Source organism: Sander vitreus, chromosome 22 (genome assembly GCF_031162955.1).
Source record: "Sander vitreus isolate 19-12246 chromosome 22, sanVit1, whole genome shotgun sequence".
Classification (NCBI taxonomy): Eukaryota; Metazoa; Chordata; class Actinopteri; order Perciformes; family Percidae; genus Sander; species Sander vitreus.
In genome coordinates, this window is record NC_135876.1 from 19,128,891 (window position 1) to 19,156,747 (window position 27,857).

Consider the following 27,857-nt stretch of genomic DNA (forward strand, 5'->3'; position numbering starts at 1 on the left):
AGTTATGTGCAAACTGTAGAGACTGAATCGATGCGCAAACTCACAACAACCAAAGAAACGTGCAAACAGAAATGAACGGGGGGAACGATGAAGGGATGACTTCAACAAACGGAAACGGCAACAGATGTTGGTCCACATTAGGCAGCAGGTATTAAGGACATCAGACAGATGCAAACAACACTGAAAGGTAACACGGCACAGTTATTAACAACCCAATACACGTGTGAAAAAAACGATTTACTGTGCAACAGCAAGGACATGTACAAACAACAAAGAAGAGCTTGAAAATCTGTATACTATTCTGGCACAAACAGAACCTTGTAGACATATTCATAATTACAATAGAAGAAGAAAACAACTGAGTTTTGTAGGTTATTACAGTATGTTCTGAGGCTGAAGGCTACACAGTCACAGCCATGGGCGTCAGTTTGGTTTGAAATGTGCTGGGGACAAAGACGCATTCGGAAGTACATTTCCAGAAGTGCTGGGTACAATGACGCATTAATTTTTTTTTTCTCTTTGTCATGTTTTGAAAGACACTGTCCTGTAGCTTACTATTGAATAAAAACGTGGTTTAATGTACGTAAACAATGATCAATGATTACCAAATTTCTCTCTCATATTGCTCCTCATAACCACGGAAAACTATCAAAAAATCTAACCCAAACTCCAATTATTATGGACGTTAGCTGACATTAAGTGTTTCTGATTCACATTTTCAGCAGGGCAGCGGAGCGGCTGTGGGTTGACTCCTCACGGTTCTCATAGGTTAGTAAGTCATAACGTCCCATCCATCCATCCATCTTCATCCGCTTATCCGGGGTCGGGTCGCGGGGTAGCAGCTCCAGCAGGGGACCCCAAACTTCCCTTTCCGGGCCACATTAACCAGCTCCGACTGGGGGATCCCGAGGCGTTCCCAGGCCAGGTTAGAGATATAATCCCTCCACCTAGTCCTGGGTCTCCCCCGAGGCCTCCTCCCAGCTGGACGTGCCTGGAACACCTCCCTAGGGAGGCGCCCAGGGGGCATCCTTACCAGATGCCCGAACCACCTCAACTGGCTCCTTTTGACACAAAGGGAGCAGCGGCTCTACTCCGAGCTCCTCACGGATAACTGAGCTTCTCACCCCTATCTCTAAGGGAGACGCCAGCTACCCTCCTGAGGAAACCCATTTCGACCGCTTGTACCCTGGATCTTGTTCTTTCGGTCATGACCCAGCCTTCATGACCATAGGTGAGGGTAGGAACAAAAACTGACCGGTAGATTGAGAGCTTTGCCTTCTGGCTCAGCTCTCTTTTCGTCACAACGGTGCGATAAATTGAATGTAATACCGCACCTGCTGTGCCGATTCTCCGACCAATCTCCCGCTCCATTGTCCCTCACTCGCGAACAAGACCCCAAGGTACTTGAACTCCTTCACTTGGGGGTAAGGACTCATTCCCTACCTGGAGAAGGCACTCCATCGGTTTCCTGCTGAGAACCATGGCCTCCGATTTAGAGGTGCTGATCCTCATCCCAGCCGCTTCACACTCGGCTGCGAACCGATCCAGTGAGTGCTGAAGGTCACAGGCCGATGATGCCATCAGGACCACATCATCTGCAAAGCAGCGATGAGATCCCCAGCCCACCGAACTGCAACCCCTCTCCACCCCGACTACGCCTCGATATCCTGTCCATAAATACTACAAACAGGATTGGTGACAAAGCGCAGCCCTGGCGGAGGCCAACTCTCACCTGAAACGAGTCCGACTTACTGCCGAGAACCCGGACACGTGAAAAAACTTAACGTGGTTTAATGTACCTTAACATCGCTCAATCATCACCACATTTCTGGTTCAATTTTTTGACAGTTTTCAGTGGTTATGAGGAGCAATATGAGAGAGAAATTTGGTAATCATTGATCATTGTTTAGGTACAAGCTTTTTCCTCGCCATAGGCACCAATGAAGAAGACAACGCTAATGTGAGCTAACTTATATAATCGTTGGATTTCGGTTTAGTTCTTTTGACAGACTTAAGTGTTCATTACAAGATATGGCCATGAGAAATTTGGTGATCATTGATCGTTGTTTAGGTACATTAAACCACGTTAAGCTTTTTCACGTTAAGCAGAATGTCCCGACAGGCAGTGTTGTGAACAGAGAAGCATGCAGCCAGCGGAGCAGCAGAGCGGCTGTGTCTGTGTGTGTGTGTGTGTGTGTGTGTGTGTGTGTGTGTGTGTGTGTGTCTGCCTTGTGGGGATAGAGATCGTTGTGGATTTTTTGGCATCTGTTGCTCAAGAATTATATGTGTTATGGACTTTTTTTTAAACTAAATTGAGCTCGAGGTTTTCAAAAAAAGTGGTGGGTACAAATGACTCATGACGAAATCTGGTAGGTACGCGTACCCACCGTCCCCACCGAAATCAACGCATATGGTCACAGCCTTGGAAAGTGCTCATCTTCTATCTGATCTACTGTCAATGGGGCACTCAAGAACTGAGAATTGCTAGCAGAGGTGAAGTGTGATAGGATGATTTGATAAACAAAGCTCACAAGATTGTTTCATAGCAATCTCTCAAAGATTGTTTTTCCATCTATGTGTATGGACATTATTCCTATTGTTATGAAAGGCCCTTATGCATTGAGTGTTTCCATTTGCAGCATCATCAGGTAATCTATTTGCTGTTCTCTGGACAAGTACATTTAATGGTTTTGAGGGACCACAGTGATTCTGAAAGCGCCCGGGGAATACTGTACCTGTTTGCTTTGTTTTGAGGAGACTACTGTGATTGACAGACAGCCTCATAGAAGGCGCTGAAACCATCTTTGAAACCTGAACAGTCAGAGCCAATTTTCCCTCTGCCTGTACCCAGAGGGCCGGATGCGGGACACTGGCATGCTGAGCAACCTGAGACTCTTGGGGGGAAAATTGAAATTCTCTGCAGAGAGAGAAATAGGGGGGAGTCTTTTAAGGGCCTTGTTCGCACCTTCCTTTTCTCCCAGCATGGCTTATTTTTAATAAGGCCACTGGCTGTCAGCACACACATCTCCTTTCAATATGTATGGCTATGGAGTTTTGTTCTCAACAAGCAAAGCCAAGATCTGCAAAGCTTCAAACATCCAGTGTAAACAGCAGGAGAGCTACAGTAGACATGGAGACACAAGTTGCTACCTGTCAGTCAATGGTGCGTCCAGGATTCATGTTTGACACGTTCTTGGCAGTCTACCATTTGTCTTCTCTGATCAGATAAGCTAGAAATGTCACCAGGCAACCAGAGGCGAACAACTCGAGGACCTCCTGCTCAACCCAAGGCCTGAGCAGCTGCGGGTGAAAGTCATTAGTATGTTAGTTTACTGTGGTCGCCATAATTAAATCATTTCACCACACCAAGGCTTCCTCTAATTAGGATGCTCAGTTTAACTTGTTCTCTCCAATGCAAGTCTGACGGGGAAGAATGGGCATGCAGCATTGCAGCGATTGGAATTTATTCCTGTTAGTTTTGGAGTAAAACTTCAAAGGATGGCGGTTGTGTGCATCAGACAAACATTTCTCTCGCTCAGAGCTCATTTGGAGGAGCGATTTTCCAGTAACGACAGGAAATAATGCAAGTGGAGGCGACTAAAGGAAGATCAAATTAGTCAAAAGTACTCTACTGAGAAACATGGAGGTTGAACAGATGGACAGTTAATGGAAGTGAAAGTCTGGGTAAAGCATACTCCAGAGGGGTGCACACTGCAAAAAAAAACCAAAAAAACAGTCAATTTAAGTGAGGTTTTTACTCATTCAGTTTTATAAATCAGACTTTTCTCAAAGTTGGTAGTTACATGTTTCTTAAGCAGTTTAATTCATATCAGCAATAAGTTCCAGTATCTTATAACAAGTCAAGGTTGAGGGCTTTGTTAAATCAAGAAAATGGCGTGCCTTAAAAGTCGTAAACCAGTTTATATTCAATGAATCATCCAATGCCTGAGCTTATTGCTTTTTCTAAAAAATACATAAATATAAGTTCTTCAAGGACTTTGGAGAAAACATTCCTAACCAGTGAGGGTTGAACTTGGAACCAAATCCATGCATACCACTGACTAACATGAAATTTACATCAGTGGACTGCAGCTGACGTCAAACACATTAAAAGGTAGAGGAGAGAGAGTGGATAGGGATGTATTTCCCACATCTCTGCTAACTTGGACCAGGCAATAATTGTATGATCACAAAGCTAAGCTGCTGCTGCTGCCAAAGAAGAAATACAAGCCTTGACATCAGTGAGTGAGGTGCGGCCAGAAGCACAACGTGGTTAAAACTCGTAGCCCACAGAAATGCAACTATACTTTTCTCACCAGAGATGCAGGATGCAGTGAGTCTGATTTCTGAGCAAATATGCAAATTCAATGCTCTTACAAAACAAATATGCCATATGCTGAGGAGAGGAGCTAGTGGCTGCAGCATTAGCCGTTGGTTTCAGTTCAGTTTCCTTCTCCAAAATACCCTACTACATTATGTATAACTGTATAAAACTGTATAAAAACATTCAGCTAAGGTAGGGTGACCAGATTTCCCGGAACTAAAACCGGGACACTTTGCGTGTGACCGTAGTGCACGCACACGCTTTTTGACGTGAACGTGTGCCAGCTCAGGTCAGACATAGACACAGACAGATTAGACACAATTTTGCCAACAGCACACTTAGGCCTACTGCTCACAACATAATGGGGTATCTCAGTTAATATTCATGAATTTTCTTGGTATGTAGCCTACATATCTAAGAAATAATATAAGGAAAATTCACCCACTTGTGAAAAACTTTGTGAAAAGATATTTTTCATTGCATGGCACTAAACAAATTATTTGGAACTGCTGCCACAGGCTTGAACTAAAGTTATGGTAACACTGTACACGAATTATGAATTCATGCATGAATTAATTCATGATTTGTGCATTACTTCATTCCTTTATATCTTATGAATCATCAGGAATTGACATGAGTTCATAGCCTCTCATTCATGACCTCATGCACATGCATGAACAACACATCAACTAAAGCATTAGGTAAGGTGGCTACATCGTTATGCACAAGTTGTGTTCAAATCAGAATTTGCGCAGTGATGACCACAGTTTTTTGCAGAAAAATAAATAATCATGCTTAATAAATCATAATTCATAATGATGTGCCCACGTACCTAATGCTTCAGTTGTGTTGTTCATGTACGAGGTCACGAATGACAGACTATGAACACGTCAATTCCTGATGATTCATGGGATATTAAGGAATGCAGTAACACATAAATCATTAATTACATAATGCATAATAATACATACATCAATTAATTCATGCATGAATTCATGATAATTAATGTACCCTTACCATAAAGTGTTACCAGTGTTATTCTAACCAACAACACACACACACACACACACACACACACACACAAATGTAATGTGATGTAGATGCTCAAGAATCAGTTTGTTGGCTGAAAGCCTAATGTGAAATTGCGCCCAGGTTTCAGCTAAATTGGCCCGTGTGACGAGTGTGTGCTTCACATTTTCAGCAGGGCAGCGGAGTGGCTGTGGGTTGACTCTCCGCGGTTCTCATGGGCTTTATTTAAGTCCTAACGTGAAAAAGCTTAACGTGGTTTAATGTACCTAAACAACGATCAATGAGCACCACATTTCTCTCTCATATTGCTGAGAGAGAAATTTGGTGATCATTGATCGTTGTTTAGGTACATTAAACCACGTTAAGCTTTTTCACGTTTTAGAATGTCCCCATTTCCACCCAGCGCTCGTCCGCTGACTTTCCAGCGGACCTGGAGGGACTGGTTAAAACAAGACAGATAAGAAGAGGCATTGCAACAATGTTTACAAATACAGCCTACATTGTAACGCTGGCTGCACAGATTATGCAGACCGCTACGATTGACTGACACACACACACACACACACACACACACACATTGTTAAAAATCATACGCTGGATGCTTTATTAGTCTTTCTACATGGGTTTAGTTCATGATCGGGCTATAATAAGACCACGTCGGCTATGTAATCGCTGACAACCGGGACAATGTCATAGTGTTTGGTGTAAAGGCTTTTGTCGTGACTGTCCTGTAAGAAAGGACAAGTTAGTGCTGATTTGTTTCTCAGCAGGCTGGGCAGTTGATGCAGTGTCGGATGTTGGACATGTGCTAAAAGCAAAATCTGTTGGGAAGACTGATGAGTTCCTTCTTTAAAATAAATTTGAAAAAGTAAAAGTTGTTCAGAGTTTTCAAGCATTATCAATTCCCGAAGTATGATTTTTGTTTATGAGGCGATTTGACAGATGTGAGCATAAAGATTATCATCACCGTTTAAATTGAGGCATCTTTTTTGCAGTGCATCTCCTCTTCATATGAAAGACTTTATGTCCTAAGAGAGAGATTAGGCTACTGTGTGTTTCCTGCAGCCATCCTGATAAGGCCAACTGTGCGCCTGTAGCATGTGCTTTTTAAACTGAGGGGGAAAAAAACATCATGCAACAGTGTTCCCTGTGGGATAGCATGTTGCAGCAGACACATGCGAACTGGGTATAGAGAAAGCGATCCATCATTAAATGAAGATGCTGCACAGAAACATAATACTCACAATGAGGTGATCAATGAGTGCACAGTGCCACGTGTTAGGACAGGCAAATGTCACACATTTCTCTGAGGAGAGATGCTTTTGAGGATATTGGATGCCTTTTCTGTTGCCTCAGGATATGTGTAACAAGGACATGCAACTGAGACTGAAGATTAATGAGCCTGTAATGATTATTTTGTAATATGAAGTTAATTTTATATTAATTAATATATAATTTTAAATACAAGTAATTTTGTGTCACTTCAAATGCTGGTATCATTTTCAAGACTAATCATAGTGACTCTTAAAGTAAATCATAATGAGGATAGTTTTATTTAAAAGTTCCAGTATCTCATAACAAGATTTTCCTGCTGAGAGTTAGATGAGATGATCAATTCCATTCTTATCTGTCTGTAATATATGGGTGCAGCCACTTAGCTTAATTTTGCATGAAGACAGGAAACAGCAACAAAATAAAGTAATATTTGACATTTTTGGAAATAGGCTTAAGTGCTTCTTGCAGAGAGTTAGATAAGATTGTTACCGCTCTCATTTTTGTACTCTAATTATGAAGCTATAGCCAGCATCCATTTAGCTTAGCTTAGCGTAAATAGGGGAAATTCAGCTATCGGCTGTATCCAAAGGTAACCAAATCCACCTACCAGCTTCTCTAATCAATTAACACATTACATTTAATCCATAAAAAAGAAAAGGAAAAAAAACTAAAAATCGAGGAAGTTACTGGTGCCCGCTAGACTGTAACATAATTTAAAGATGGATGACGTGTCCCGGATACTGGAGCTGCCTTCTTGTAATTTCGGAGGCAGAGTCTGTGCAGTAGTGATTAAGCAGTGGCGACGTCCATACATCCGCCCAACCAATCACCAGCCAGCCACCAGGGGGCGATCAAGATGTTTTGGCTTCACTCGTACAGTCTATGCATGAAACCCTGGTCCGGGCCAGGACATTTATACTTCCTCAAAATTTCCATAAAACTGAAAATAATTATGTTTACACTTTATAGCCTACATATTAAACACACGCTATATAGCGTGTTCATTTATGGAATTCACAGATGCTGCTAAGCTAATTTTGTCACTTAAGTGTAGCCAATATGCTAACTGTTTCCAGTCTTCATGCTAAGCTAAACTAACCAGCTGCTGGCTATAGCTTCATATTTAACAAATTTCTCATTTAACTCTGAGTGTATTTCCCCAAAAATATCTAATATCTAACCATTCCTTTAATATAACTTTTTTGCAAAAAAAAACAATGTGTGGGTCTTTTAAGTGTTCAGTAGATCCAAAGAAATAGTTTTTATCACCACTTGTGGGATTTTACTTTAGCCTTTATGAGCAGGACTCTAACACATTAGTCGAGAGAGAGAGAGAGAGAGAGAGAGAGAGAGAGAGAGAGATTTCATGAAATGAATAGTCAGCCTTCCCACTCTCTGCCTACATGAGGGATGAGGCTGGGCTTCTGAGGTCACGGCTCCCTCTACAGTTTGTACAGTGGAAATTTTCCATCCAGTGCAGGAACAACAATCACACTGACTGTGTTGAACAGTCGGGGGGGGGACATAACGGAGACGCGTCCGGAGATTAGCCTACACACAGCTTTACTTGTGAGATATGTCTCTCAATCGGCAGCGGGTAGCCTATAGCCTACATATGCCTACAGATACAGTACATCCACATCTGGATTATTCATCATTTTGGAGGCTGATTTACTGTTTCCTGTGGACAACCCGAAACATGTCTCATTCTTTGAATACTTGAGAAGTGACGCCAACTTTCCTCTTGGACTTACTAATCGCCGAAGATAAGAAACGTACGAGGGAGCTTTATAAAAATAATAAAAGGAGATTACCGGATTTAACAATGCAAACAGATCGATTTCCCGATCGGGATTTGCAATTTTAAGCACCAGGCATGTTTGGAGTCCCTGCAGCGGGGGGATACAAAGCAATGCTATCTGCGGAGATGCGCTGTTTGCTGAGGTTCGTGTCCGCGGATGTTGCAGTTCGGTCGGGCTGCACACGGTGCCTTTGGGTGGCTGTGATTGGACCGGACACAGACTGGGGGTGACTGATGTTTGTCCGAGAGGAAATGTTTTGGGGAGGAGATCAATATGAGCTACTGGCGCATGCGAGGAGGGGGAAGATTGCCAGTCTTCACGAGCACACGTATTACTATGAGGACGGAGGAAAACGTTCGGGATTTTTTCTCTTGGATTTAAATTCAAAACAGACCGCGAATAACTTCTTACCATCAGACATTTGATGTATGATTAATGTGATGCGTTTTTTTGCCTTTGCAAACTGTTACAAGATTGTTACAAGTTTATATCGCTAGTGTTTGTCCTTGCACTAAAGTTTTTTCCTCTTCTTGACTATCATGCATGGGACTTTCATTTAGCATCATTTGTCTTATAAAATATAATTTTTTGAACTCTTGAGCTCCTCTGAAAAATATATCTCAAACATGGACCTTTACTCTGAAATATCAACTGGAATTATGGGACATTACAGCAACATTTTTAAGGAAGAAAATAATCAGTTGCCTAATATTTGAATGCAGTGAAATGTATTCACAAATGCCCGGCAACATGGCAGTGAACTGGGTTGTCTATTCAGTTTTTTTACTACCGCTGTTTGCAGTGGGGACAGCGTTCTCGGGGGTCTTCAACGCCACAGACAGAGACATTTTTACAGATGACTTGCTGCAGGTCAAGCTCGCACAAGCCAGAGCGACTGAGCAGTGGAAACTACAGTCTACTGATTCCCATCCAAACCTATATTTTAACCAAGTGGATGTGTTGCACTTGAGGCAAAGGTCCTCCACCACCCACAGTCACATATTTAAAGTCATCCGGGCGGCTGCGCTCACCATGCTGTCTAATGTCCCTTTTTACATGCCCCCAGTGAAACATGCAGAGTTTACAAGCAAGTGGAATGAGATTTATGGGAACAACCTGCCTCCCCTGGCTCTCTACTGCCTGTTGTGCCCAGAGGACTCTGCTGCCCTGCAGTTTCTTATCAAGTTTATGGATAGGATGACTGAATATCCAGACTGGAAGGTAACCAGTGCCCCTAACGACGAGGTCCCCATGGCACACTCTCTCACTGGGTTTGCCACTGCTTATGACTTCATTTACTCCTACCTGGATGAGCAGCGAAGGGATGTTTACCTCAAGAAAATTCGCTCTGAGACAGAGGAGCTGTATGAGCTCTCAAAGTACAGGGGGTGGGGGAAACAGTATCTCCAAAATCATCAAACCACTAACATATTAGCTGTCCTGACTGGGGCAATAGTGGTTGGATCACATGATGACCCGGAGTCAATGATCTGGAAACAAGTGGCAGTGAACTACATGGAGAAAACTATGTTTCTCCTAAACCATGTTGTTGATGGGTCTCTGGATGAGGGAGTAGCCTACGGGAGCTACACAGCCAAGTCCATCACACAGTATGTCTTCTTAGCTCAACGCCATTTCAACATTGACAACCTGCAAAACAATTGGCTGCGGGGACACTTCTGGTTTTATTATGCCACTCTGTTGCCGGGATTTCAGAGAACAGTTGGCATCGCAGACTCCAACTACAACTGGTTTTATGGGCCGGAGAGCCAGCTTGTTTTCCTCGACACATTCGTCATGAGGAACGGGACGGGTAACTGGCTGGCTCAACAGATTCGAAAGCACCGACCCAAGGATGGTCCCATGGGGCAGTCGTCTGCCCAGCGCTGGGCTACACTTCACACAGAATACATCTGGTACAACTCCCACCTCACGCCGCAGCCTCCCCACGACTTTGGAATAGCTAGGATGCATATTTTCTCAAACTGGGGTGTGGTTACCTATGGAGCAGGGCTACCAAACGGCCAGGGTAACACTTTTGTCTCCTTTAAGTCTGGCAAGCTGGGGGGCCGTGCAGTCTATGACATTGTCCATGACAAGCCTTACTCCTGGGTGGAGGGCTGGAACAGCTTTAACCCAGGTCACGAACACCCTGATCAAAACTCTTTCACATTTGCTCCAAATGGACAAGTATTTGTGTCTGAAGCACTTTATGGTCCAAAGTACAGCTACCTTAACAATGTGTTAGTGTTCAGTCCATCTCCTACCAGCCAGTGTAACAGTCCATGGGAGGGTCAATTGGGGGAATGCGCTAAGTGGCTGCGTTGGACTGATGAGGGGGTGGGTGATGCGAGAGGGGAGGTGATTGTCGCCTCCTCACACAGGGACACCATGTTTGTGAGTGGGGAAGCGGCATTGGCTTATTCCCCCGCTATGAGACTAAAGAGTGTGTACAGAGCTTTAGTTCTGCTAAACTCACAGACTCTGCTGGTGCTTGACCACGTAGAGAAGTGGAGTGATTCACCTGTAAAGTCCCTCAGTGCTTTTTTCCACAATCTTGACATTGACTTTAAATACGTCCCTTTCAGATTCATGGACAGATATAATGGCGCCATGATGGATGTGTGGGACGCTCATTATAAAATGTTCTGGTTCGACAGCCAGGGTCACAGCCCTGATACCAGGATACAAGAGGCAGAGCAGGCAGCTGAGTTTAAAAAGAGGTGGACTCAGTATGTCAATGTCACTTTCCCAATGACAGGCACAGTCAGCAGAGTCGCTTACGTCTTGCATGGGCCATATGTCAAAGTGTCCAGCTGTAGATTTATGGATAATAGCAAAAATGGAGTGAGACTTTCTTTAACCATAAATAACACAGAGAAGATAGTCTCTATTGCTACAAATTACAAAGACATAGGAGCAAGGCAGACTTATTTAGGATTCGGAGGTCACTGTAAAGTTGAGGATGGATATCAAATCACTCGATATGGCCTTGGGACTCAACTCATCCCCAAACAAATAAGCAGTGATAATCAGCTGTTTGACTTTGGCGTCACAGTCAATGTGATAGCAGGGGTTGTTCTCTGTGTGGCCATAGGATTTTTGACCATGCAGAGGAAGTTTTATGTCTGCTTCAGCAGGCTGATGCGTTATGCCCTCCTCTCTGTGCTCATTCTGTGGATAGCTGAGCTGCTGTTTGTGTCCAACAGCTGCGATGAGCTTCTCTGTGGGGTAAAATGGAAAGTTGCGGGTGCCAAAAGCGAAGTAAACAAACAAATCAGACTGTATGAGCAGCACCGACTCCCCCTTCCCACCGTCGTCATAACAACCCTTCCCGGATCGGGATCGGAAATACTCAAGCACCTTTTCTACAACAACTCAGACTTTGTTTACATCAGAGTTCCCACCGAGCACGTTGACATTCCCGAGACCGAGTTTGAGTTTGACTCCGTGGTCGACGCCTGTGAGTGGTCGAGGTCAGACGCCATGCACGGACGGTTTAAGATTATTCAGGGCTGGCTGCATTCGCTGGTCCACAACACCAAGCTGCACTTGCAGAATATTCAGCTAGTAGAGGGCAGCAGGTTCAAACAGCCCCAGAGAGTCAGCCTCTCTAGGGACAGAAAGAAAAGATCCAGGAGGAGAGAGCCGGTGTCTGAGCTGAAGGGCAAGCTGAGAATAAGTCTGGACAGAGATGCAGAGTATGTTAGGGAGATAAGACGCCATGTTGCGGAGTACCCCAACGCCCGGGTGGTCCTCAACATGCGAAGCGGAAGCTGGCCGCTCAAACTGCCTTTCATTCAGGAGGTTGTGGGATCTTCCCTGAGGACAATCTACATGGTGAGAGACCCTCGAGCGTGGATTTATCTCATGGTTTATAACAGCAAACCCAGCCTTTACTCCCTTAAAAATATCCCGCAGCACCTTTCCTTGATATTCAAGGAGGATGCTGTCAGTGACGGGTGCCCAACTGCAGCGCCAGAGTTTAAAATAATCCAGAGGCTGCTGTCGCGTTCAGAGACAAACCCCATCCTGATACTGGCTCATCTGTGGCTGGCTCACACCGCAGCGGTGCTGAGAGTCAGCGAGAGCGTCCCCGAGGAGTCCTACCTCCGAGTGAGGTTTGAGGACGTGGTCAACTTCCCGCAGGAGACAGCAGAGAGCATACACACATTTCTGGGGGTGCCCGTCTCACCCGCAGCCCTCAACCAACTTCTATTCACCACATCCACAAACCTGTACAATCTAATGTACGAAGGAGACATTTCACCAGCCAACATTAACATGTGGAGACAAACTATGCCTCGAAAGGACATCAGACTAATAGAGGACGTGTGTGGGATTGTGATGAGGAGGCTGGGTTACACCAGGTTTGCCAGTTAACTGGCTGCTGCTGGTCGGCTGATATTGAGCTTGAGTCTTGTTTACTGTAGCTGCCATCGAGTTCTGTAAAGTTTTTTTTTTTTTTTTGCACTGACCTTAAATTTTACAATGTTGAGAAGAAACTGGGTAGCATTTCTGTCTTTTTCCTGTTTGTTGTTTGTTTTGGTGTTGTACAGACTGCAGCAACAGATGTTTGTGACGGAGGAATATTTTACATTAAAATAAGTGGAAAGGCAGCTCATGTTCTTTTTTTCCCTCCAGCAGCTTTTCACATTCACTTGTAGCAGTCTTTTATTGAGTGAGACTTCGGACCATTGCTGTCTTACATGCAGAGTTGAATTTCAGCATACATTTGATTTTATTATATAACAGCTCAGTTTTACAGTGATGATTGTTTACTGTTTGTCTTAGTAAAAGATGAGAACATGAGATTTTTTTCCAATCCCTAATCTTTAATGTCAGAGAGATGTTTGTGCAAAATCCATATCTATTATTACTGGCATTCATTTTTGTTGAGGGGTGGATCAAGACATATTTACTAGTTTGGAACAGATACGTTATGAAGCTCATTAAGAAGTAAGACTTGTATTTATTGACAGTCTCCTAATTTGTAGCTTTGGGAGAGAATTTTCAAAGACTAATTTGGCTGTCATGAATTTAATATCTGAACTTTGTGTGCTTTTTCCCTTTAAAACTAAAATAATGCTGCAATATATAAACTCTTTTGGAAAGCAGAAAAAAGTGCATTAGATTATAGACCTATGAATGGTATGGACTGTATTTCCATTACATCAGTAGAGGGATTTTATTTGAAGCTCAACGATGTCACGGTGGCTTGGTGGCTTAGCACTTTTGCAGGGACTCCTTTGATTGTATGTGGGATTCAGTGCATTTTACAAAGCTAACTTTACTCTATATACTTGATTAGCTTGGAAATATAAAACCTCTGAACATATTATGTGTAGAAGAAAGAAAGTTAGAAGTATTTATGGGTTCCAAAGATGCATATCCCAAAGGATCAGGAATATGAATATGGTTATTATAACTCCCTTTGGCATTTATTGAATTAGATCAGAGGAAAGTGCTTAATAGGGATCAAACTGAAAAAAAAACAACCTGTCAGCCTTGACACATTTCTAGTCAAAGCAATTTCCAAAGCATCCCCCTCAGCTACTCATATTAATCTGCAAAATGCCATAACTGAGGCTCACCCTGTGCTTTATTGTTGTGCTGTCTTCACTATAAAGGCCTGGAGGAAATGCAAGCAGTTTTCATTTCCTGGTCAATCAGATATCCAGAGAGTTCAGTGAGCAGTGGACTGAGCAGCCGATGAATATTAAGTATAGCTAAAGAAGAAGAAAAAGTCTGAGACCATTTCTACTCTGTGATTTTATGCTCTTTGGCCTGGACAAAAAAATATACGCTCCTCAGTAACCTTTGATACCGCTTGCTTAAACATTTCTGTACTGTAAATGGATCACATGTAATATGCAGATGGTTTACTCAATTATCGACTGTCCCCTTGCATCTGTACACAAAAGAAAATCATACTGTGCCCATTTGGAAATATCCATCTTTCCTCAGCTAGAAACAGTCCTGTTTGTTTTCTTCTCTACCAACACTGAAACCCTTGACTGCCTGAAAAAAAAAACCCTGTTTGATGTTTGTGGTCTTTGAATGTGTAGACTTGGCAGACATGCTTTCACTTTGGTGTTGCAATCCTGTTACCAACTCTGTTTTGTATTTGCTCGTGGGGATATGGTTCCTTGCTTCTGTGGCCTTGAATTACAATCATTTTCTTCATTTTTCAATGGTTTTCTGTGGGCTCTGGAGCAAGAGGTGGAGATAATGTAAAGAAAATAATAAATTCATAAATATATCGGCAACCACTTCTGTTGCAGTGAATTATCTTGAGCTGTGATAACGGAATGTGCCACGTGATTACATGACATCATTAGCTGCAGATCTTGCTATTATACTCATGTTAAACTACTATTATCTACAAGACAGCATACATTTTAATAGTCTCTTTCACGATGGTTACTGATAACCCACGAGTGAAACTTATGCAGACGTTTCTGCTGCCACAATTATGCAGCAGCAAAATCTCAATTTTTATTAGACATGGATGGCAGAAGCCTAATTGCTTGTACGGTTGACATGCATGACAAGGAAGAGCCAACAATTAAAAACATGTCAGGAAATTCTTTTGTTACGCTCTGACTGAGACGGGACCTTAACAGGAACAGGCTTCAAAAGAGGACATGCCGTGTCTCGCATCTCAGTCTGGTCTCAATGAGTCAGTCATTTTATTACTCATTTGTTCTTGATCCTTCCTGTAACACTCTAATGCTTGGCAGGGTCCTCTGTGCCTAATCCCTCCATGCAGAGGCACATTATTCCCTGAAACCTCAGGCAAATGCTTTGAAAGGGAGGTTTCTACGAGTCTTGACTTGCACTCACTGGTTAAGTAACCTGCTTGGATTCATTCTGGATCCAGGAGTCATTGGAAATAGTGCATACATATTCTCATTTATTACCAATACTCATCTTGATTTCATAGACAAGTGTGTCAAGGTAGAAAACACTGTTGGAAGAAGTACACAGATATTTTACTTAAGTAAAAGTAGTAATAACACAGTGTAGAGTTACTCTGTTACAAGTAAAGGTCCTGCATTCAAAATCTTAATTAAGTAAAAGTACAAAAGTATTGGCAAAAAAATATACCAAGTACTAAAAGTGAAATTACTCATGATGCAGAATGGCCCATTTCAGAATAATATATATTATGTCACTGAATTATAATTATTGATGCATTCATGTGTACACCACTTTAATGTTTAATGTTGAAGCTGATAAAGGTGGCGCTAATTTTAATTACTGTATACTACCAGGTGGCTTTATCTATAATAAAACTCATAATGTACAAGTTAAAGGGGAACTATGCTAAATATCTATTCTGAAGCTGTAGGGGGAGCTCTATAGAGAAACCTGCGAGCAAAAAGCGAGAAAACAGCGAAGAAATGGCCAAAACTGCATAGCGCGTCTTTCATTTATATTCTGTAATAGTAATTTGAATCTACAAAGTAACTACACCTGGCGAGTGAATAAAGATGAATAAAAAGTAAAAAAATTTATATAGTAGCAAAAAAAAAAGTGCAACTGCCTCAAAATTGTACTTAAGTACAGTACTTGAGTAAATGTACTTAGTGACCATCCACCACTGGTAGCTAAAAAAACGTCAGTTCCATGGAGTCATGCATCTAACTTTTACAGCTATTATTTGATTTTATGGTACCAGTATCTCATAAAATAATGCTGTAATAACTTATTACTTTATTATTGGTTAATTAATCATTTACTGATGGTTTATATAGCTTAAGCCTTAGTTGATAACAACTTCTGGGTTGCCAGGTTGTGAACATCTTTACGGCTGATTTGTCTTCATTCAGCAGGCAACAGAAAGTAACTAAGTACATGTCAGCACTCAAGTACTGTATTTCAACACATTTTTAGGGTACTTGTGCTTTACTTGAGTGTTGCCATTTTATGTTACTTTATACTTATAGGTAACTAAGTTTCAGAAAGAAATATTGTATTTCATACTCTGCTGCATTTCAGTATCTAATAACTTCATATAGGCTCATAATAAAATATCTCTCAGTCACAGGGGCCATTTTTCAGCAAAATGAACACTTTTATTGTTGGTGCTTCTTGAACATTTTGCTGCTATTACTTCTGTTCTGAATACTTCCTCCACACTACTGCCAGCATAACACTGCAGGGTTTTTGCACCACAGTCCATTAAACTATTTTTTAATATTTTCAGCTGGAGAGTTGATGATTATTGTAGGGCTGCAACTAACGATTATTTTCATAGTCGATTAATCTCTTGATTATTTTCTCGATTATTCGATTAGTTGTTTGGTCTATAAAATGTCAGAAAATTTTGACAAATGTGGATCAGTGTTTCCCAAAAGCCCGAGATGACGTCCTCAAATGTCTTGTTTTGTCCACAACTCAAAGATATTCAGTTTACTGTCACAGAGGAGAGAAGAAACTAGAAATTATTCACATTTAAGAAGCTGGAATCAAAGAATTTTTACTTTTGTCTTAAAAACATTACTCAAACCGACTAATCGATTATCAAAATAGTTGGCGATTAATTTAAGAGTTGACAACTAATCGATTAATCGATTCATCTTTGTAGCTCTAGATTATTGTACAATCCTTTACTAGTGAAAAATCTATTAACATTTACAATTGCAAATGAGTAACTAATTGTAGATTTCTGAGTTTTGCTGTGACCCATGACCCTTTATTAATGACTTTATTAACATGTATAACTACTGACTTGAGGGCTTATTTGTAAATGTTAATAGATAGTTAAGGAATTGATTGTAGTGCAGATCCCCTGCAGCGAAAAAGACAGAGCAAGTGTCCTGCTGGAGGAGTATAAACACCAGTCAGAGAGATATTTTGTAACCAGCAACACCCCCCCCCCCCCAAAATGCTCTCATTAATGGCTGATAACTGATGTGTGAACTGCCGAATTGTTGTCTTATTAGAAAGTAAGAAACGTATGAATTATTAATGACTTGACTAGAGAGATTTTTCACAACATGGGAACCCAAAAGTTTCTCTAATCAAGTATCATAACTAATCTATAAAGCATTAGAAAATGATGTATTACCGTCAACTAAGCCATTATTTTAAACCCTTTATAAAGTATCACTGATTTTATATTTTTCAGATGGAACACAGATCAGTTTATCATTGGACTTTTTAACAGGATGGCACAAAACATTAATCTCCCCTAAAAAGCTATTCAGACTTGTTCTATAAATCTAGTCTCTACCAGTAAAATGTAATGGCATCTTGGAAACGAGATAAAAATAAAGCTATATGTCAGAGTGTTTATTTCCCATCTGGAAATACCGCTTCTGCTGCACAGTAAGACAAATATGCTGTATGTAAACCTTTTTGATGTCGGATCACAAGAAGCAGATTTGCAGAACAAATTTAAGCTCTCACGTTGCCTCAGAATTTATCTTTGATGTTTGATAACCAATACGTAATCATTGCATGACATAAGGTTTTATATAGAAAATGATGAAAAGCTGCATTATGATCTAATTCCATGCAGCGGCTTGGGTAAGTGATTAAGTAACTCTCTCAGACTGTTAAGCGCATGGAGGTTATCCAGATAGAAAAGCGGACTCAATTTCAACTGAGTAGTCATACCCTTCGCTTCGTTCCACCTTTATCTTTCGCCACTGGTGAGTCCAAGTCCCAGGAGAGCCTCTCCCTCGCCGGCAGCCATCGCTCCTGCCACTGCTCATTAATTAACCTTTGCTGCAGCCACCATCAGCCAGAGAACAGCCTGATATTCTGGAGAGGAGTAATCATTGATACCGTGTGAGGCTATTGTGTATGGAGAATTAGCTAGCTGATGGGCAACACCATCATTGTTGAGAGTTTTTAAACTTCAATATGAATTCGACGTGCATGACTTGTGTCCTTCAGATGACAGAAGAGAGGCTCGGGATGCATTCAGACTTTAACTGACAAGGTGTAAGCAGCTGGCGGTCATTTTCACTTTGGTAAACAACGCCTGTGAGGTCCTCACATCCCACTGTTCAATTTTACCTGCTGATGACACTGCTGTGTTTGGATATGGGGAGGCGCAACATCCCGGGAATAGCTATTAATAAGAGTTGACTTGTGAGGAAATATGGCGCTTTGTCAATTTGCAGCTGGTGGCAAGTCGTTTCTGAAGTGAAAATGGGATCTTCCATGCCAATAAAGAACAGCGGCAAGTGCTAATAAAGCCCAGTCTGGTCTTACAGAGCAGGGAAATCAGACCAGATGAGGCATTTTGAATTTCACTTCAGACAGATCTCCATACTGAAGCTGGCTCACTGCTACAATTTTTTTACTTCACTTATAATCATCCAAATTTGTCAAAACGAGATAATTCCACATTAACTGCTGAGCGAGAAGCCCTGTTCTCTGAGGATTTCAAGGTCCTTAGTGCATTTCAATTATAATTTCTTCCATTTGTTTATTCGCAAACATCATTTTCCAGTGAAGTTTACTTTATTCCCAAAAGCTTTACAGTTTTTCTTGCCTCTGTCTGAAAGTCAAATGAAAGTCTGTGGAAATTGAATTTCCCCTGCGTAGCAACATGATATTATGTTATCACTGAGGTCTTTGCTTTGAGAAGTTTTTGACTTTGGAAGTGAGACCCTTCAGTATAAACCATCCGAACCTGTCTCCCTTGGCACTTTGGTTAATCCCCTCTCTTGTTCTGTATATCACAGACAGTTTTGCAGGGCAGACAGAGCTCTCTGACTCTTGGAAATTGAGCCACTGTAGTATGACTTTGTGCAGGGCTCCTCGGTTTCTCCTATTTCAACCACCGTGGTTTGCTGGCGGTGCAAAAAAACGAGCTGAATGATGTGTAAGCTGGAAAATGAGATAAAAAGAAATGATTTAGCTGTTGTCTGACTAATGTGAGTTTACCAATTCTGTTATGGAAAGGGTTAGCCACTGTTTCTGCCTAGTAAAGCAAAGGGTGGCTGTGCTGCACCGTTTGAGGCCTAATGTTATTCTGAGGTGTAGGATTGACTCCAGCTGGCTGGCCGACAGACAGACAGGGGAGAGGCCCTTTTCCTGGATGACACACTCAGTAGTCCTTCATTACTGGGACCCAGAAACCATGACCCGCCTGTCAAATTGTTGCCACAGCTACTGCTCTCCTGAACCATGTGTAGGCAGTGCATGCCTGCCAAGGGAATCATTTTCATGTTTCATGTTAATATACACAATAGGACTGACAGTAGAGACAGAAAAAAGGAGATGAATGCATGTCGTACAGGTTTTTTTTTTTATGGTGGTGTCCCATCCGGCCTAATTACATCAAGCATGAGTCATTGATCTCTAATTAGTGGAATTTATGTCTTGAGGAGGAGTAACAGCCCCTATGACATTGGTCACAGTGTGCCTTGGAAATTACAGCAGAGCAACAGATTGGCTTCAGAAAGTCTTCAGAAATGAAATGCTGAATTTCTTCTCCCTGTCCTCACTTACATATTCTCATCTCATAGGCTTTTCATAAAGGAAAAGCAAAGCTACTTCTGATAATGAAGAATTGACAGGAGACCTGACTGGGTGAGGCATGCTTTCACTGTGAGCTTCAGAGATAGGACAATCATTATACTCTCAACACAGATTTTATATCATCCCCTTCCCATAACTGTACCCACCCGGGTGAGCGTATCTACACAGTCCAAGAATGCAAACTTAAAATGACATTTCCGTGCAATCACACTATTGGCTTTGTGCAGCTTCCGACAACAGTGTTTTATTTTTAAAAGAGACATCTTGACACTGACAGACAGCAGGAGACGAGGGACATTCATCACTCTTCTCTTCTCCCTCCCACCCCCCCCGCGATTTTTAGCTGTAGACGAAGCCAGATGGTCAGATTCTCTGCTCATATGGTTGTGCTCCTTAGAGATCATAATTCTTGGCCTGCTTGGCATAAAACATATTTTATAAGAGTGAGGAGATGCTAAGAAATGATAAGAAGAATTGAAAAAGGCCAGGACAACACCAACACCACTCCTGGGGGGAATTTGACATCTTTATACATTGATTCTTAATGTAGGAAACAACACTTCATAGTTGTCACAGGTAGAAAGAAAAGGTAGAAGAAACAAAACAACAAAAAAAGGAGGTGTCACCGCCTTGTAAGAGGTGATAGTAAAAGGTGTCATCTTTGCCAGTACAGAGTGATGAGGATTTGTAGGATACACCAGCTGTTAAATTGTCTTCGACCTGTTCTCTCGCAGAATAAAATGATCAGAAGGGTACAGGAAGAACTGCACAAACAAGGTTTGTCTATTTTAGTCTGCAAACGCTGCCAAACTGTGCGTCTTGTACCACCACCCGGCTGGATTAACCTGCTCGGGGGCTCCGGGGCGAAAAATGAGCCGCTGGGCCCCTATTACATCCATAAGCCCAACGCATGCTGTTTGGGTAATTTAATTAGACACAAATTAACAGAAGGTGTATGCACAGAATCAGTATCAGCTTAGTACTAGATTTTGACACGGGCCCTTCTTAAAGACAGGGCCTCAAGATCAGGTAATGAAGCAAGGATTTCATGGCCACTTCCTGTCTTCTTTTGCCTACCAGGAAGATAGCTGCAGTCGCTGATTAAAACAGAAAAGAAAGACACAGAAGATGACACTTTGTCTACCACAGTACGGGTGTGTTGTTTGTGTGTTCCATGTTGTTTGACTACTAATAGTGCTATAGAGCAGTGCTTTTTACGATTGGGTCTAATGAACTAATTAACATCCGACAGGGGGTAAACGCTTCAAGAAACTAGCGTCAACAAAAGGTAAGGTAGACTGCAAGCTAGCAGGCATGGATGTAACCAGTGGAGAATTGATAAGGATGCAAAACATCTGCTTTGCAAATGTATATAAGGCAGGTAATGCGTTCAATGTTTTTATTGTGTGCAACGTCGATGGAAAAACACGCTTTGACACGAATTCGCCAGGGGCAGTACGAGTTGACGCAAAGATGTGTCTGCACGAGTTGAAAAAAGCTTCTACTCGAGTGAAAGAATTGCATGAATCCCAGGGCTTTATGAATCTGCTTCATAAATATACAGAGTATAGAGGAAAATGGAGAGACTGGAGGGAATGGCAGGTATGCTAGCAAACAAGCTTACAGCTATTACACAGCCAGCAAATTCATGAGGGGAAAACCCGCTTTGGTTTCACACTTTTATAGATACTAATGCATAGTGTTCCAAAACTTCCAAATGTAAATATAACTTATTGACTACAAACACCAGATGTTGCCTTTAAATACAATTTCTTAAGAATCCACAACCTTTTTCTCAAATTATCCTAATTTATGCTACTGGTAGACTGGTTTATAAAAGACTTTTCATTACTATCTGACTGGCATCATGAGACGTATTTAGAGAAATCCTCTGGTACACAGGAGATGGTGTGTTTAAATGTATACAGTCATAGCTGTTTGTTTGGAGTAAATTGAAGAAGTGGACAGTACGCATGACAAGTAGATCGCTTAAGGGAAGGCAAGAATGCTGCAAAGAAAAGTGACTGCATCCAAGCCAAAAACAGTTACAGATGTCTGTGCCTTTCCAAGATAAAGCGCTGTGTGACTTTAAAATGCAGACAACACTCCTGCATTAAGACAGCAAAGAAATTACATGGAATATAAATGTATCAGTGAAATCAATGAAAACAGGAACCTAATTCAATGAAGTTTATTAGAAAGGCCAATTCATCTCTCACTTTATTATTTTCTGCCATGAAGAAGAAGAAGAAGAAAATGGGCTAAATGCAATGTTACAATTTTGAAGATCTCTGTTTCGTTGTCTTTGGCGGCACCTAATAGTGATAAGCTGTAATTGCAGGTGTGTTTTTGGATATCACTTCCCAGAGATGAGGACGTCAGTCAGTTGGCCGTTGGTCACAGTATGCCGCTTCACTCACAAGTGAGTCAAAGAGCGAGTCTGTTGCGTTAGCTCTGCCTACCCTCACTGGCAAAGCAACCACTTAGAGGTGAGAAAAAAAGTCACTGACCATGCCCTGCCTTTGATTTTTCCCGGGAATGACGCCACAGACACCCATCTCGCTAATGCTGCAAATAGAAGGCCTTTTGTCAATGACCATTGTTTCATCATCCAGCCGTAGTTATTTACATTAACAGACTTTTATTTAAATGAACATTTTCGAGAGTATTACTTTAAGGCTCTTGTACAACACTACACTTAATTTAGAGACTGTACAGTTGAAAATGTTTCAGGGAATTTACCCTATGCATAAGCTCGGAGATTTATTCAGAGTTTATTTTCAACAGCTGCTATCCTTGACTCTTGGGGTTATGTCTTAAATCAGGGCTGCAATTTCACTTTAAAAAAAAAAAATGTTATCAAACCGGGACATTCTCCTCAGCAAAGTTGGTTTTAATAATTCATCACTCCTGACAAACCTTCTCTGGTTTGAATTCCTGCAGTAGAAATTTGCAACCTGAGGTTTTCTGTGACTGAGAGGTGACACGGCTACACGCTGGCTCTCGCCGTGTTTACTTATTGCCATTTGTGTCCTTTTGCAAACAGTGTTTGACAGGTTTTGATTTGACCGGAAGGCACAAATGATGGCATTACTTTAATAACCAGCCATGGTCACAGTGGCTTTCCTCCTGAGCATCGACTATTATTGGAGTAATGTGTGGATTGTGCCCCTCTGGCTTGGCTGCCTCATTAAATGGCTGGAGAAGAGTGACTGGCTGCAGGGGCGATGAATTATTGATGAGAGAGCCTGATTAATTGAAAATATCCTCCACAGCAGGGAGGGTGCGTGCGTGGGCGTATTCGTGTGCGGTTGGAGTAAGTGGCTTCATGTTGACTATAATCAGTTGATGCATATAGCGCAGTTTTTGTGATTGTTATTCTGCACAGGCAAACACTGCCAAACATTTACTGTATGGGCAATCACAAATATGAACATTGTAAATTATATTATTCATATAAGTCCAGTCCAGGTGGGAGTAGTAACCTTAGGCAATCAGAGTCAGTTGTTATTAAACAATAGGAGATATATTAAATATTGAGATATTTGTGTTGGGAGACTCGGAGCATCTCCCATGTTGGTGTCCTGCACCTGCGACACGGGTCAAGTGATGAAAATAAAAGATGAAGCTGTCAAGAGATGAGCAACAGGGCCAAAACGAATTAGCAAAAGTAATCACTTGCTAACAACACCAAAGAGGGTGTTTACAAGCTGTGTTTCAATTCAGAGGTTGATCTGAAGGCAAGGTTGAACCTGTGTCTCTTCCACAAATGAGACAGATTATCCTTACTGAGGCTAACACTAACGATGCATTCAGGCGCTCCTCGTCAACTCCTAAAGTCAGACATTTCCAAGTTAATCACCAGGAAGATTCTTCAAATGGTATACAAAGTGAAAATGCAAGTGGTAAACTGGAGCAAGTCTCATGACTGAGTTTAAAGTAGGATTTGTGAAACCTAAACACATTGAATTTTATTCAATACATAATACATTTTCAACCACAATTATAAAAACAATTAATTTTAACTAGACTTGGGCCAGTGTAAACCTTTTCAAACCGGTTTGATATCAAGCCTAGTCTATATCCACGACGTCCCACATCTGGGATTGCTCCTTTGCTGCCGGGAATCCCGCCGGATCACACTCTTTTCGGCCGGATGGCCGTTACCTTCCTCTTTCTTTGTGTTGGAATGTTAAACTCCGGTCGATTTATGAGGACTATGGTTAACTGCTCCTCAGATCTCTGCAGGGTAAATCCAGACAGCTAGCCTGACTATCTGTCCAAGGTCTCTCTTGAGAATGAGACCCTGTGTCTCAATGAGATTACCTGTATACATAAAGGTTAAATAATCTGAGTTTTCTGTTGCACGACTTAACAATTCCACCAAAACAAGTTCCGTCCCGAGGCTATTTTGCAGCGGCTCTGTCGGGCGCTTAGTGCTGCCCAAGACGATTGTGTTTGGTTTAAAGAAATACCAATAAACCAGAGCACGTTTTTCTCCCATCGTGGAATGCTGTGTGGACTAGTCAGCCCCAGACCTTCTGGCAAAGCGAGACTATTTCAAGCCAAACACTGGACCGGACGGGTATACCACATTTCACCACTAGGTGACGCACGTGTCTCAGCCGCGATCAAGTGAGACAGGTGAGAGAGCCCATAATGAGAGTGTACTGACTCTAGCCCACATAATGGAGGTAATGTGCCTCTTAGCCATGACTTTTTACCTGCAGTAAGGTTATAATAACCTCTTTGGTTGAGGTGTTTACACTTTGCCTCGCTTTTTTTCAGCTCACCTCTTTTGTTGGCTTGTAATAACTTAACTTAAGCTACTGAAAAGCTATTTGATTCAGAAAACAGCGAAGCTGTTGAGAAGTAATTAAACTGGTAACGCTACTTCCAACACTGCTTGCAATATAAGTTGGATATAGCGCTGTGACGCCTTTGGCACAGGTTGCTTATGTCAGCTACTTATTTAATTTGCCAGAAGGTGCTGGTTGAACAAGTTGGCATAAAGTGAAAGCAGTTTAGCCTTGTACACCGGACCAGACCAGTGAAACCGGAAATCGACCCAACTCTAATTTTAACAGACAAAAACAATCCAACCACACGTTAGTTGTATGGACTAGTTTCTTTCAAGCATACGCTGGCCTTATTCGGCCCGGATATAGCAGGGTAATGCAGCATTTCTTGGCTCTAGATAGGCCTTGTCAGCCTTTTGTGACAAAAACAATTGTGGACTTTGGAGGATCCAGCCCTTGATTTGGGACACAGCTACAGTACCTCCATTATCTTGTTTCCTCTCCATCCTTTGTCAACATGCAAATTCAGTCCATTCTCCTCACTGAACTGCATTAAGACCCATCAAGGCTTCCATCAGAATTCTGTCTGAAGTCATGCCAGGGGAAATTACAAGCTCTCCTGGCAACTGCCAGTAACAAATTACTTATATATAAACCCACATTGATTTGAAATTCATAAAGGCAGAATATATTACAGTCTGACTCACTTTTTAAAACGCTTAAAGGACATAAACTCATTTTTACCTCTTAGTTTGATGTGACATTTACTGACTTCGATAAAAAAATCATTGCATATGCAGCGATAGCTTCGATATCACCCATACATCAAGGTGTTACAAAAAGTGAGGTAAACCTGTCATTAAGCAGAGCCCTGAGGCAAGTATGCTACTAAAATATGATATGCTATAAAGAGATATACTACTACTTAGTGCATTGGTACCGCAAATGATCAAATGTGTCTAAAATTTCAAACTATAAAGTAGTGAAAGTGAGAAGTTGAAAATGTGTAAAGAGATGTTGTTTCTCTGAATGTCTTGCTCTGTGGCAGCAAGTGCAGCATAATGAGTCCCGGAGCTGAAGCTGCAGTCACACACTGTTTACATTCATGTTAAAGGTTTGTGTCTTACGTATTTCTCTGCTTACTCTGGAGACAAGACAGATAAACTGAAAAAAATGGAATGGGACAATGGAAACAACTTGCTGCACTCAGTTTATCGTCATGACCGGGTGCTGAAACCATCAGTATGTGCCAGGGAGCTCTACAGCACAACATGTTTACTTTCCTCGCAGACGTTTCAGGCCTGCACTGATTAACTCATTGAGATCAGGTGTGTGCAAGGCAAACAGGTGTGTGCAATTAATAGATTGTCTTACTCCCAAAAGACAGAATTAAGTGGATAGCCATATAATATTCTAAAAAGAAATCCAACTACATAACTAAAGTGCCCTGCTCCTGAGTCTTTTAACTCATAAAAAATACCCAGTTGAGATCATTCCTTTTTCAGACCCTTTGGGCCCAGACAATCCAAATAATCCATTATGCCTCAGACTGAAGTGAAAGCCTCGCCGCTCCTTGGGGCATTAACCAACTTCAATACCCATATAATGTAGTTCATTAACCACGTGTCCACGTCTGCTGAAAATGCCTGACGGTGTTTGATTTCATGTGCTAACTGGAATGCAGCATTTATATTCACAACTTCAGCTGTTTTCCCCAAATATAACCTAGTAAAACCCATTTTAGGCAATTGTACCATAACTAGATAAGCTTAGAGGCTTCTTGAAATAAAATCCTGCAAAAGAAAGGAACATTGGAATCAGTAGATACATTTTCGTTTTCTCATCATATCTTTTGTTCCATTTCACGGTTAGTTAAATTTGGACTTTTTCAACTATATTCTAATGAAGAACACACAAATTTGTGATCTCAAAGGATATTCTCTAATATCATCAAGTAGGTGGACCCAGTGTTTACTTTCTCCAATCACGTAAAGTCATAATTTCCAAATTGCAGGTCTTTCTCTTTCTTTAGGATACGCTTCAGTATGTTAACTCCAATACAATATTGAATGGATGGCATACTTTTGGCAATTTCTGTATTGTGTTTATGAACAATATTATTGAGTTTTTTATTCAGTGACATGAGAAGAGGGCCCACAAACAAAGCTTTGTCCCCCCCTTCCACCTATTTATTTTCTGTAGCCTAACGTATCTCTTATATGCGTCAGTGCATGACATTTTGTTTACTATCAAGTATGTTTCTTCATTTTCGTTTCCGTCTCTCCCTCTGTGTATGCCAGCTAGCTGAAATTATGTTTGACTAGAGTTTGAATCTGATATGTTTGAATAATGCTGGGTAAGTGTAAATTCATCATTTCATGGCTCTTTAATGACTGATACAAATTTGAAGTCATGGAAAAGTTTTGAAATGTTGTCAATGACAATGTTTGGGAAATAGGGGTTTCACAGACTAGTCTAGTCGACTTTACTCCTCCACAATGAAGTTTTGAGTTTTAAGTCGACTAGTCGCTGATCATGTGGTTTTGTCACTAACAACATAGACCTGTAGCACCGTCACTGGCAATATTAGTCAAAAATGAATGATCCAGTCAAAATCCAGCTCATTTGGAACTTTATTTGAATGTCACGGAATGTTTGGGACGTAAGGAGATATTGGAGCTAAGCAAGAGGAGAGCTGCCTGTAGCTGTTGTGATTTCTGCTACGCTAAAGGACGTTTGCAGTCAGCTGTTTGTGTAAAGGCCGTTACAGATCAACCAGACAGCCGACCGTTGGCAGAAAAGGCAGTTGGACTGATCAGTCTCCTCGAGTTGGTCAAAAAAGTGCCTCGGAACACACCAAAGTGACGAAACGTATCACATCTCCATAACAGCAGGCAGCGCTAATCTGTATTGTCGCTCAAAAAATGAAAACCGGCAGCTGATTGGACGAACACATCACGTGGGTCTGGCTGCTGCTTCTGGATTTTAGATTTTTCAACCGGCCATTAATGGCGACTCATTCAGAATACGATCTCATAATGTACTAAAATAGTTCATCGAAACGTGTTTCTGAAAACATTTTCAGCGAGAAATAGGACATGCAGTTGCTGAATCTGTCTTCAT

General features: G+C 41.6%; 1 protein-coding gene across 1 annotated transcript; it reads left to right on the forward strand.

The window, feature by feature from the left end:
* The first annotated feature begins 8,083 nt into the window (after positions 1 to 8,083).
* dselb (dermatan sulfate epimerase like b) lies at positions 8,084 to 14,699 on the forward strand. Its single transcript, XM_078280301.1, has one exon. The coding sequence runs from the start codon at positions 9,157 to 9,159 to the stop codon at positions 12,811 to 12,813; it is 3,657 nt and encodes a 1,218-aa protein (XP_078136427.1). The 5' UTR covers positions 8,084 to 9,156; the 3' UTR covers positions 12,814 to 14,699.
* Positions 14,700 to 27,857: the final 13,158 nt, after the last annotated feature.